The 13,002-nt window shown below is 37.3% G+C and overlaps 1 protein-coding gene across 2 annotated transcripts in view; it reads left to right on the forward strand.

Annotated features, from left to right (window-relative positions):
• LOC127875001 (ATP-binding cassette sub-family C member 10-like) overlaps positions 1-13,002 on the forward strand; it is a 34,622-nt gene that overhangs the window by 2,810 nt on the left and 18,810 nt on the right. Inside the window, exons 3-10 of one of the 2 annotated variants that reach the window (XM_052419725.1) lie at positions 872-997; positions 1,363-1,590; positions 3,068-3,230; positions 4,622-4,833; positions 5,548-5,799; positions 6,382-6,480; positions 7,529-7,718; positions 10,751-10,996. In XM_052419725.1, the coding sequence (XP_052275685.1) occupies positions 872-997; positions 1,363-1,590; positions 3,068-3,230; positions 4,622-4,833; positions 5,548-5,799; positions 6,382-6,480; positions 7,529-7,718; positions 10,751-10,996 (1,516 nt within the window). Of the gene's footprint in view, positions 1-871; positions 998-1,362; positions 1,591-3,067; positions 3,231-4,621; positions 4,834-5,547; positions 5,800-6,381; positions 6,481-7,528; positions 7,719-10,750; positions 10,997-13,002 lie in introns of those variants that run through there. The other variant, XM_052419726.1, reaches the window with a different exon arrangement.

The raw sequence follows: 13,002 nt of genomic DNA on the forward strand, positions 1-13,002 counted from the left end.
AACTTAAATATATTTAAAATGTTTATATAGTAAAAAAAAATCAAAATTAATAAGTACATTTACAGTTCCATGTTTGAATTTTGACTGTCTGTTTTTGTTTTGTATTTTTTAAAGAAAGGCATTCAAGTCAGTATGAAAGCCAATTTGAGAGTTTATACTCAGTAAAAACTATAATTAGTTGTGATATATTTTTATTTTAATTGAATCCTTGAGATGAGTAGAATATGTCAGACATTGTTGTATTGTCAGTACACCGGAAATGATAGAATATGTCAGACATTGTTGTATTGTCAGTGCACCGAAAATGATAGAATATGTCAGACATTGTTGTATTGTCAGTGCACCGGAAATTATAGAATATGTCAGACATTGTTGTATTGTCAGTGCACCGGAAATGATAGAATATGTCAGACATTGTTGTATTGTCAGTGCACCGGAAATGATAGAATATGTCAGACATTGTTGTATTGTCAGTGCACCGGAAATGATAGAATATGTCAGACATTGTTGTATTGTCAGTGCACCGGAAATGATAGAATATGTCAGACATTGTTGTATTGTCAGTGCACCGGAAATGAATTCCATCATTTGAGCCTTGCTCTGCAAAACTGGGCTTAATGCAAGTGCGGAAAGTATCTTCCCAAACTAGTCTGCGCTGTCTGCACAGGCTACTGTAATCAGGGACGTATTCCGCTTTGTGGAATCTTTTGTCTAAAGAAAGTCTGTTATAAACAAAAATCCAAAGTTTGGCCCCTGATTAGCCTGTGCAAACTGCACAGGCTGATCTTGGACTACACCATGAACAGGAATTAAGCTGAGTTTTCCCAGAACTTGTCTCATATGAATCCTTCTTATTCTCATTCTTATTCAGGTGGGTGTGTCATTCCTTGCTGGTCTGGCCTTTGCAATCCTCCTGATTCCTATCAACCGCTGGCTCGCCATCAAGATTGGTCAGTTGAGTAAGGCCATGATGGAGCAGAAAGATAACAGAGTCAAGGTGGGCAAGATATGGTAGTAAATAAAATTGAGCCCCATTGTGGGAAAAAGGGGCTTAATCCATATACGAAGCTCTTACTAAAATCAAGGCTCATTAAGAGGGTGATTTGGGAAATATAGTTCCCCTAAAACATAAGGACACTGGTATTTGTTAAAAACTTCTCAAAAGGTTGGTACTGGTTTTTGGTAAAAACTTCACCTTAAAATTTCCAAACTTCCCTTTTCGAACAGACCCAGATTAGCCCTTTGGTATCATGGGAACACATACAAAAAAACAGCCAATCAGTAATATTGAAGTTGTTTTCTTTTACAAAAATTTGAGGTAATGAATAAATTTTTATTTGGCATTATTTGTGCAAATTTCAGGTAATGAATGAAATTCTATTTGGTATTCGAGTGGTGAAGTTCTACGCGTGGGAGGATCACTTTGAGTCCAAGATCAGACATCTCAGAGACGCCGAGTTGAAGAGTTTGACTGGCAGGAAGTACCTGGATGCCATGTGTGTGTACTTCTGGGCCACAACACCGGTTCTCATCTCCATTCTCACATTTACGACGTATTCTCTGCTGGGGAACCAGCTAACAGCTGCCAAGGTGGGAAAATATAATGCAATACTCTGTAAAAGCATTTGGAAGGGCACCATCAAAGTATAATATGCTGTAATATCTAAATGGAACAAAATGTAAATACCTTTATTTTTATTTTTATAAATTGAAATGAGAACTGGTTCAAAGTATTTTTGGTTATGTTAAATTCCCATTGGCACCACAATTGATATAGTGGTCTTAATTAATTGTGAACTTATCGTGATGATCTTATCAGATCTTATCTATAAGTGGCTATTGAATCTTTAGTAAGTCTACTTGATCATGTTTATCACTGAACAAAAATTACAGTTCATAAAATGTTTACCGTTCACCCTTTCCGGCATTGATATGTGTTATCCCGACCCTATTGATTCCCCTATAAATACAACTTTTACCAACTCTATCCTTTACCTCATAGTCCTGTATAATCACAGCTTTCATTAAAAAAAAAGCAAATTGATCGAGTCATAAAGATATCGAAACTATAGTAATATTGTATGGTAATGGAAATAGATTCTTGATATACGTAAGGTTATATATCGCCTTTTAGATTAACTTACAAATACTAATTATGGAAACCTTATTGTTGAGATTATGTAGAAACCAGACCCAACTCTAGAACAATTCCAAGCATTCCCATCAAACCAGATGAAATTGTATCTGATCTGGAGATTTGGGCCTGTATTTACCCTTTCTTAGACTTGAGAATGAAGACTTATAACCAAGAAAATTTGTCCAGCATTTGAATATAAACAGGCTTCCACTAGTGATTATTTCATTAGCACAATGTCTACTTTAAGAATGATGCAGAGTTTTAAAGGATATTTTTTTATTCTGACACCTAAGTCTATGAATTTTTAGGTGACTACGTCCCCAAATTGTCAGATTAGTTTAAACCTATTTATTTAAGCTCGATTGCATTGAACGCCTTAGGCTTATTTGAAACCCTCTGGAGTCCGTTTCCGGGTACTGGAACCATTACTTGGTGTCTTTTGCGGAGATCTAAAGAATGCGCCTAAAGTGGAGATCGGACCTGTGACCTCCTGGTAGCAAGGTGGACAAAGTGTCAGACTGTGACACTTGTAATTGTCAAATTATGTGGCAATGGTGTAGTGGATATGGTGTCCGCCTAGTAATCGGGAGGTCACGGGTTTGATTCCCACTATGGGAGCATTCCCCATTGACTCTTTGTTGTGGTTCTAGTGCCAGGAAACAGCGCGCAATTGTTTCAAATAAGCCTATAGCTTTATATGCAATCGAGCTAAAATAAATAAGCAATCAAACACAAAGCAACATATCATTTGGTTTTGAACAAATTATATCCAAGCCAGAAATCTAAGAGTATTACCATATCAGTTATGTTTCACCTAAATCATCATAAGATTTTGAAGACCTGTGTATGCTAAACATGCTGAAATAACACCAACCAAATGTGCCATGCAAAGTCATAGTCCCAACATGCACACACACATGTTCCCATCAGGTGTTCACGAGCCTGTCGTTGTTCTTGATGCTGATCAGCCCACTAAATGCCTTCCCATGGGTCCTCAATGGACTAATGGAGGCCTGGGTGTCCGTGCAGAGGGTCCAGCAGTTTGTGGCCTTGCCTGACCTTGACCTTGAACTCTACTACTCATCAAGTGAAGGTAAGTATTAAATAATCAAATGTATGTTTATTGATTGATTTTAAAGTGACTTAAAATATATAGCAAATAGTTAAGCAACCTTTTTAAAAAAAGAGCTTGTATGGGCTATGTACAAGAGTCTCCAACATGAAAAATGGATGCTCTAAGCAATTTGCTAAAATAATTCACAATATGTTCAGCTGGTAACTTTGAACTTATTGTTTGTGAGCAAGGTCATAGATAGGCACTAAAAGAACCATGTTCTTGAAAAACTGGACTCAAGGCTTATGCTTTAAATGTTGTCCCATATAAGCCTGTGCAGTATGCACATGCATTAAGCCCAGTTTTCCCAAAATTAGGCTTATTTAGGTCCTTCCCATGACTTTTGGAGCCCCTTGCAAACAAACAATATGTTCAATATTATCATCTTAACATAATGTTAAGTTCTGTAGTAAATTGTTTCGAGCATCTGTTTTACACCTTGAAGACTCTTGTTCAATCCCCATTTGTTCTCATAATTTTTCAATTGTAACTATTTGCATTATTTTCCAATATAGTTTAATTTACAGAGAAATCAATCAATAAACAAATTAATATAATAATAGCAAAAAATAATGCCCGTACGTTTAGTAAGCCATATGAATTTAACTTGGCATTAACAGCCAAATATACACAGAGAGTCCTTTTCTATTTTTCCTGGAAAAAAGTGGTAGCTTTTATTTGCATTAATATTCTACTGTTTTTTTTTTAATTTATTGCTTTATATATGTGTTGTATTCTTGGGACTGCAAACAGATGTTTGGCCACATTTATATTCGCCTCTTCATATGTGACAGCAGCTGAGTTTTAAATGATTCAGGGTCCTAGCTTTATACTTATAGAATTTAGTTTGATTTCAGACCAGGTAATAATATCCATGGGGCTTTTGATTGAACTTTGCTTGTTCAGGCACAGGCTAATCAGGGATGACACTTTCCTATTTATGGCCTTTTTGTCATAAAGGAAGTTTTTGTTTTGCAAAAATCCAATTTAGGGGAAAAGGGTCGTCCCTGATTAGCCTATGCAGACTGTTTAGGCTAATCTGGGACTACACTATATGCACATGCATTATACCAGCTTTTCCAAGACCAAGCCTCATTTTTAACCCATTTATGCCGAGTGAACTCTCCCACTCTTCTTAGGTGGATCAATTTATTTCCAAAATAAGGGATGTCTAGTATATTAATTTCTATATTTAGAACAATTCTTACAGAAATTCCTTTAAGCAAACAGCGTAGACCCAGATGAGACGCCGCATCATGCGGCGTCTCATCTGAGTTTACGCTGTTTGCAATGTCCTTTTTTCAGGACGCTAGGCAAGAATGGGTTAATTTTTTGTCTGAAAAGATAACAGTGTCTACCTCTATTTAAAGTGTTACCAGAAGACTGTGTCCTGCAAATACAGGATGCCGAGTTCACCTGGCAGGTGGCGGCTGAATCTGGCCATAGGGGCCCCTCAAGCTCTGCTGGAGTTCATAAACAGAACAGTGAAGTACATGTGAATAACATGGAAATAGAAATATCTCAAGAAGAGTTAGGGGAGACAACTCTTAGTTTGGTGGATCTCAACTTTCATGTACTTAAGGTAACTGTTCCTTGAAGGGTATGCTTTTTATGCCCACCGGATCGAATGATCGGGGGTATATTGTTTTTTTGCCTGCCTGTCTGTCTGTCATTGTATGTGTGTGTCTGTGTTTCTGTCCCAAAACTTTAACCTTGGTCATAACTTTTGCAATATTGAAAATAGCAACTAAATATTTGGCATGCATGTGCATCTCATGGTGCTGCACATTTGGAGTGGTGAAAGGTCAAGGTCATCCTTTAAGGTCAAAGGTCAAATATATGGCTTCAAAGAGGCACAGTAGGGGGCATTGTATTTCACAAACACAGCTCTTGTCTATACAGCACTGGTACATTTGTACCCATCTTTATATAATTGCAAATTTTTAAATTAGATTATTGCTCTTAAAATAGACATATTATTAAACAGTTAAAGATTTAATTGTAAGAATATTCTGTGAATTCGTTTTATGAACACTCAACCTACCTATTGATAAACTCCTGACCCAAAAGAGTGTACACATTATTTTGTGTGTGTGAAATTTATGAATTAAAATGTCTGATTTTAATTTGCAATTTTTCAATGACTCTGTAACAAATATGTCTTTAAATAGAGTTTGTAAAAATTTAGTCCCTATCTTTCCCAACTTGTTCGAGGTTGTTGTCCTGAACACAATTTATTTTATTTTGGTCTATAACCAATAGCTTTTGCAAATTAACTCATCTTTTCCATCATTAGGGCCAGTTTGTGGGAGTGATAGGTAAAGTTGGCGCAGGGAAGAGCTCTTTACTCAGTTGCCTATTGGCTGAGATGCACAGGGTGAGGGGTCACATCCGAGTGAATGGCCTTGACCTTGGATTCGCCATAGCAACCCAGGAGCCATGGATACAGCATGCCACTGTGAGGGATAACATCCTGTTTGGGCGCCCATTCAACAGAATGAAGTATGAACAGGTGATTGATGCCTGTGCATTGACTGAGGATCTTCAGGTTGGTGTGATCTTTCTAGATTTGTTCAGGTAATTTGTCTGATTTTATTGTTTAATGTAATGCTTATATTGATTTAAACGTACCAAAATATTAATTTTTTTAAAGTCTGTGAATTTTTAGTTAAAAGGCTAATTTAAAAGAATAAGAAATTATATAAATGCATTTTAGTTTCTTTTGTGAGATGGACTTAAGGATTTACACGCAAGCATAATGTGTTTACAGCAACATAAAGGTATAAATTGAGTTGTGTCATGGGAAAATAGATCTTATGTGGCCAGCGAAGCTCCAAACCAGCTTTCATATTCACCCTGTCCGCTATAAAGTCATGCAAGGTTTAAAAGTCTCATTAGCAAATGCACAGGCTTGTCTGGAGCATCTCTGGCGGCATATGAAAAAAGACCCATTTTCGCATGATGCTGCTCAATAAGGCAGAGACAAGAAGGTGAAATAGATTTGAGGTGGCAACATTCATTAGGGAATGTACTTTAAAATGAATGTTTAATGAGTAAATTGGGAATTTATGTTAGAATTTGAAATGTCATGAATATCAAGAACCTTATACATCTTGTTTGCCTACTGCAGATATTACCAGCTGGGGACATGACTGAGGTGGGAGAGAATGGAGTGACCTTGAGTGGAGGTCAGAAGTCGCGGGTGGCACTGGCAAGGGCTGTGTACCAGGTAAGACTAGCAACTCTGAGACTCTCATTTCTAGATATTTGACTGCAAAGGTGGAGTTCTGGCTCCTGAGTTATCTGCATTTAGCCTTTTTTACAGGTTCTGCTCCCTATAGTATCATCCAACATTTATTGATGAGCTTTTGTGAACGCCTTTTGTGTATCATACGCTGTCTGTCCTCTATGTTATTATTTACCTTGAAAACACTCTAGTCGATTATTGTCCGATCTTTACAAAACTTGTTCAGGACATAAATTTTGTACCAATGATGTATTGGCCAAGTTTGAAACTGGGTCAAAATTTAGGTCACAAGGTCATTAGAAGGCTTGTTACAACACTAGAAGTCACATATATAGTTAAATCTTCATGAAACTTGGTCAGAACATTTGTTATAATGATATCCAAGCAGAGTTCCAAAATATTTCCAGTCCAATGAAAAATATTTCCACCAGCGGCAGTGCAATTTTCCTTAAATGGCTATAGCAAAACTTTGTTAACGAACTATTGGACATGTGTATTGTATAATCTTCATGAACTTTATCTGGACGTTTGTCCTTATGACTGTTGTTTGGCCGGCATTAATTTAAGCAGTGAACTTCTTTGATATTCCTTAGTTATTTGCCCTTGAAAATAGCTGACTAAGTGGTGCATAGGTATTAGTCATATTTGTGACAGCTCTACTTTTTGCCTAGAAGGTTAAAAAAAGCTCTTTTTCCTTGTTTATATTAAATGAGCCTCGTTTTGGGAAAACTGGACTTAATTCATTAACATTAAGTGTTGTCCCAGATTAGCCTGTGCAGTCCCAGATTAGCCTGTGCAGTTCTCAGAGGCTTATTAAGGACGACGTTTTTTATGCATTTACAGGATTTTTGTTAATAAGGGACTTTGTTTAAAAAATTTTTTTTATAAAAAAGTGGAAAATGTCGTCCCTGATTAGCCTTTACGGACTGCAGAGGCTAATCTGGGTCAACACTTACGCAAATGCATAAAGCCCTGTTTTCCTAGAGCTCTGGTCATATATTTTCCCTTTCACAACATCATCTTGACACAGGACAAGGACGTGATACTGCTGGACGACCCTCTGGCAGCGGTTGATGCTCACGTGGCACAGCATCTGTACCAGCGGTGCATCATGGGGTTGCTGGGTGGCAGGACACGCATTCTGTGCACGCACCACACCAAGTTCCTCAGCAACGCTGACATGATCATAGTACTCGACAATGGGCGCATTGTAAAAACAGGTACATAATGGAGTTATATTCAGTCTACATATACATTGACTTCGTTCTTGGCTTAATGCATGTGCGCAAAGTGTTGTCCCAGATAAGCCTGTGCAGTATTCTCTGGCTGTTCAGGGACGACACTTTCTGCCTTAAGTGGATTTTTGTTTTTGAAGTGACTTCCTTTAAACTTATAAAATTTCATAAAAGCGGAAAGTGTTGTCCCTGATGAGCCTGCATGGACTGCACAGGCTGATCTTTAATTTCATTTAACACATATGGATTAAGCCCAGTTTTCACCAAGCGGGGCTTATTTGATCACTTGAAAGTTTTCTATGCAAGCTGACAACAATTTTTGTTAAAGCGGGTATATACGATTTTTTATATGTGTTGAATTGTAATATATTGATAAAATATGTTACAATAACACAAAATAGGCAAGAAAAATTATACATTAAAGCCGAATTTCATAAAATGCAGCAAAGACAAATTAGCGCCCCGAGCCGATAATGACGTACATATTTTCCTACAATAACCGAAGCATTCGTTTTTGTATTAGGATTGGAGATAGTGTTCGTGTGTCGTATGAATAGATGTCGTTGCAGGAATTCAAATAAACCGTTAAACTAAGTTTAGATGCACATCGTACATGTATGGTATACATGCTGGCGAATTCGGCTGTACAGCCGTTTTCAATTTCAGAATTAAATATCTGGCTTATTTCGCATTTTTCGACACATGTTCTTCTTAACTTTTATTTTAATTTATATTGAAATATATATATTTAAAGTTTTTTACACAGATTATATAAATTCATAAATATTTGACAAAATCATATATACCCGCTTTAAGAATTTTTGTTAAAAGTCAGTATTGGTTTTGTAAACTTTTTTAATTAACTTTTTATGCCCCCGGTAGGGTGGCATATAGTCCATATAAACGGACTCCCAGAGCCTTTGATAATTTTGCTTTGGCGGCTCTAGCAGCCCATTGGGCTATAAAGCTTAGAGTTGAATTATTGCAACTAGGGTGGCATATAGCAGTTGAACTGTCCGTCAGTCAGTCAGTGTGTCAGTCTGTCCGTCCGTCCGAAAACTTTAATGGCCATAACTTTTTCAATATTGAACATAGCAACTTGATATTTGGCATACTTGTGCATCTCATGGAGCTGCACATTTTGAGTGGTGAAAGGTGAAGGTCAAGGTTATCCTTCAAGGTAAAATGTCAAATATATGGCGTCTGTCCTTCGGTCCGAAAACTTTAACAATGGCCATAACTTTTTCAATAGTCAAGATAGCAACTTGATATTTGGCATGCATGTGTATCTCAAGGAGCTGAACATTTTGAGTGGTGAAAGGTGAAGGTCAAGGTCATCCTTCAAGGTCAAATGTCAAATATATGGCGTCTGTCCGTCCGTCCGAAAACTTTAGCATTGGCCATAACTTTTTCAATATTCAAGAAAGCAACTTGACATTTTGCATGCATGTGTATCTCATGAAGCTGCACATATTGAGTAGTGAAAGGTGAAGGTCAAGGTCATCCTTCAAGGTCAAATGTCCAATATATGGCATCTTTCCGTTCGAAAACTTTAACATTGGCCATAACGTTTTCTATATTGAAGATAGCAACTTGATATTTTGCATGCATGTGTATCTCATGAAGCTGCACATTTTGAGTAGTGAAAGGTGATGGTCAAGGTCATCCTTCAAGGTCAAATGTCAAATATATGGCTTCTGTCCGTCCGTCCGAAAACTTTAACATTGGCCATCACTTTTTCAATATTGAAGATTGCAACTTGATATTTGGCATGCATGTGTATCTCATGGAGATGCACATTTTGAAAGGTGGAAGGTCAAGGTCATCCTTCAAGGTCAAATATATGGCATCTGTCCGTCCGTCCGAAAACTTTTACTTTTGCCATAACTTTTTTATGCCCCTGAAGAGTGGCATATAGTTTTTGAACTGTCTGTTCGTCCGTCCGTCCGTTCATCCGTCCGTCCAAAAACTTTAACATTGCCCATAACTTTTGCAATATTGAAGATAGCAATCTTGCATGCATGTGTATTTCATGGAGCTGCACATTTTGAGTGGTGAAAGGTTGAGGTCAAGGTCATCCTTCAAGGTGATAGGTCAAGGTCAAAGGTCAAATTTTGAAATATTTAAGATAGTAATTTGATATTTGGCATGCATGTGTATCTCATGGAGCTGCACATTTTGAGTGGTGAAAGTTCAAGGTTAAAGGTCAAATTTTGCAATATTGAAGATAGCAATTTGGTATTTGGCATTCATGCATATCTCATGAAGCTGCACATTTTGAGTGATGAAAGGTCAAGGTCATCCTTCAAGGTAAAAGGTCAAATTTTGCAATATTGAAGATAGCAACTTGCTATTTTGCATGAATGCGTATCTCCTGGAGCTGCACATTTTGAGTGGTGAAAGGTCAAGGTTATCCTTTAAGGTCAAGGTCAAAGGTCAATTTTTGCAATATTGAAGATATCAACTCGATATTTGGCATGCACGTGTATCACATGGAGCTGCACGTTTTGAGCGGTGAAAGATCAAAGGTCAAGGTCGTTCTTCAAGGTCAAAGGTCAAATTTTGCAATATTAAAGATAGCAACTCCATAGTTGGCATGCATGCGTATCTCATGGAGCTGCGTATTTTGAGTGGTGAATGGTCAAGGTCATCCTTCAAGGTCAAAGGTAAAATATATGGCTTCAAAGCGGCGCAGTAGGGGGCATTGTGTTTCACGAACACAGCTCTTGTTTATTATTGTTCTGCTTTTAATAGTGTTTAATCTTTCCATATCTTGAAAATTATATTTGAGACATGGTAAGAAAGAATTATCAGAAGTTATAGTCAAACTTCAAAATATTTATGCTATAGTATTTAATAACGTTAATGTAACAAAATTTATTAGACTGATGCAAAACAAAATATTTGCTTGATTTAGAATCATGAGATGCAAAGAACATGCATTATCCAGTTTTTTAGCTGCTCTAACTAAACTTGCTAATATTTTTGCCCCTCCATCTCCTATACATTCCCTGTAGGTTTACCCTCAGAGATCCTGGCATCCATTGACCTCAGCGTTGACACAAAGCGCCCGCATAGCTCCAAGGTCGCCACTGAGTCACGTGACCTCCAAGTCCCTGCCTTGACAGAGGTAGGCGGGGCCTTGGTGGGAGAGGAAACCAAGGAGACAGGCAGTGTGAGGTTTGGTGTCTACACGACTTACTGGAGAGCTGTGGGCATCTGCCTGGCCCCAGCTGTGCTGCTGTCCCTGTTCCTTATGCAAGGTAATCTGGTGTTAGGAATTTGTAGTGTCACTCTGCCTTATGCAAGCAGATGAAGATAATCAGTTACTTGGTAGGGTAACATGTTTTCAAGCCTGCTTGCAATTAATTCAATATAGTCATCACAAAGTGGAGTATATTCTGAGTGATACGTTAAAACAGATAAGCTACCTGTTTCTACATCCTAAATACACATGTATACCAGTAACTCCATTTCCACTGTACTTACCCAATCTTTTTTATGTCCCAAAATGGAGCAATCAGTAAGCACATTATTATTCTGTCCATCAAACCTAAACATCGGGCTGTTAGTTTGTTCATGTAACCATTGAAGAAATTCAAATGAAACTTCATATAATGATAGAAGGTATGATCAAAAGTGCATGCAAGGACCAGAACTCTATTGGGGATATACAGAACTAAAACCCCTTTAGTATGGAAAGTTTGTACATAAAACTTTATACATTAACAGAGGACATACAAGGTAGTGCATAGTACAAGAACCACAACTTTGTTGTCTTTTTATGTCATGTTCTCATAATATATTTTCAAGTTTTCATCTTTTTCTTTATTCTATAGTCCTTTTTAGCTCGACTATTATATATGAAATATATATAGTGGAGCTATCCTACTCACCCCGGCGTCTGCGTTTCCGTTCCGTGCCGTGCCGTTAGCGTGCAAATGTTAAAGTTTTCGTACTACCCCAATTATTTTCATTGTCCCTCGACATATTGCTTTCATATTTTGCATACTTGTTAACCAACATGACCCCAACCTATAAACAAGAGCAGAAACTCTTATCAAGCATTTTTTCATAATTATGGCCCCTTTTCCACTTAGAATATGCAGCAAATGTTAAAGTTTTCGTACTACCCCATTTATTTTCATTGTCCCTTGACATATTGCTTTCATATTTTGCATACTTGTTTACCAATATCACCCCAACCTATAAACAAGAGCAGACAACTCTATCAAGCATTTTGTCATAATTATTGCCCCTTTTATACTTAGAATATGCATATTATTGATAAATCTATGTTAAAGTTTGCGTACTACCCCAAATATTTCCTATATCCTTTGACATATTGCTTTTATATTTTGCATACTTGTTTACCAACATGACCCCAACCTTTAAACAAGAGCAGACCACTGTATCAAGCATTTTTACATAATTATGGCCTCTTTTACACACAGATAATTGAACATTTTGCTTAAATTGCCATAACTTCTTTATTTATGATCACATTTTATTATTACTTTGACAAAACAACACTTACCTGAATACCACAATGGATTCCACCCAAACAATACCCCACGCCCCTACCCAGAATCTCTTCCAACCCCAACCCCCCCCCCCAATTTTGTTTTTTAAACATCTAATAAATTACCCCACCCCACATTATACCCCCTTCTAATCCCCCACCCCCCCCTACCTCCCCCAATTTTTTTTTAAAACATCATCTAATAAATTACCACACCCCACATTATACCCCCCTCTCACCCCCCCCCCCCCCCCCCCCTACCTCCCCCAATTTTTTTTTGTTTTCTCCTTTAATTATTTTTGAAAGATCGTCTTATAAATGACCACACCCCACATTATACCCCCTGTCAACACCCCCCCCCCCCAAAAAAAATAAATTGTTTGTCCTTTTTTTTTAGTTTTGAAAGATCGTCTAATAAATTATTGAATATAAACAATTTCCCCATGATGGCTTACCCCGGTACGTTATAATGTCAAGCACTCAAATAGTCGAGCGCGCTGTCCTCTGATAGCTCTTGTTGTCTTCTCTTGTGAAGTGTATCTCAGGAAATATTGGATGATTCAAATGAAACATCATATAATTAAGGTTTAAAGAGAAAGTTCAGTGTACAAGAAATATAAATCTCTTCAGGAGTTATTGCCTTTTAGCAAATTTCCTTATGCATAGGTTCCATAGTATTAAAAATATTTTAATAAAACTTTGTACATTGATAGTGCACATTAAGAGGAAGTGTGAGCTTTAATTCAA

This window comes from Dreissena polymorpha, chromosome 3 (genome assembly GCF_020536995.1).
Source record: "Dreissena polymorpha isolate Duluth1 chromosome 3, UMN_Dpol_1.0, whole genome shotgun sequence".
Classification (NCBI taxonomy): Eukaryota; Metazoa; Mollusca; class Bivalvia; order Myida; family Dreissenidae; genus Dreissena; species Dreissena polymorpha.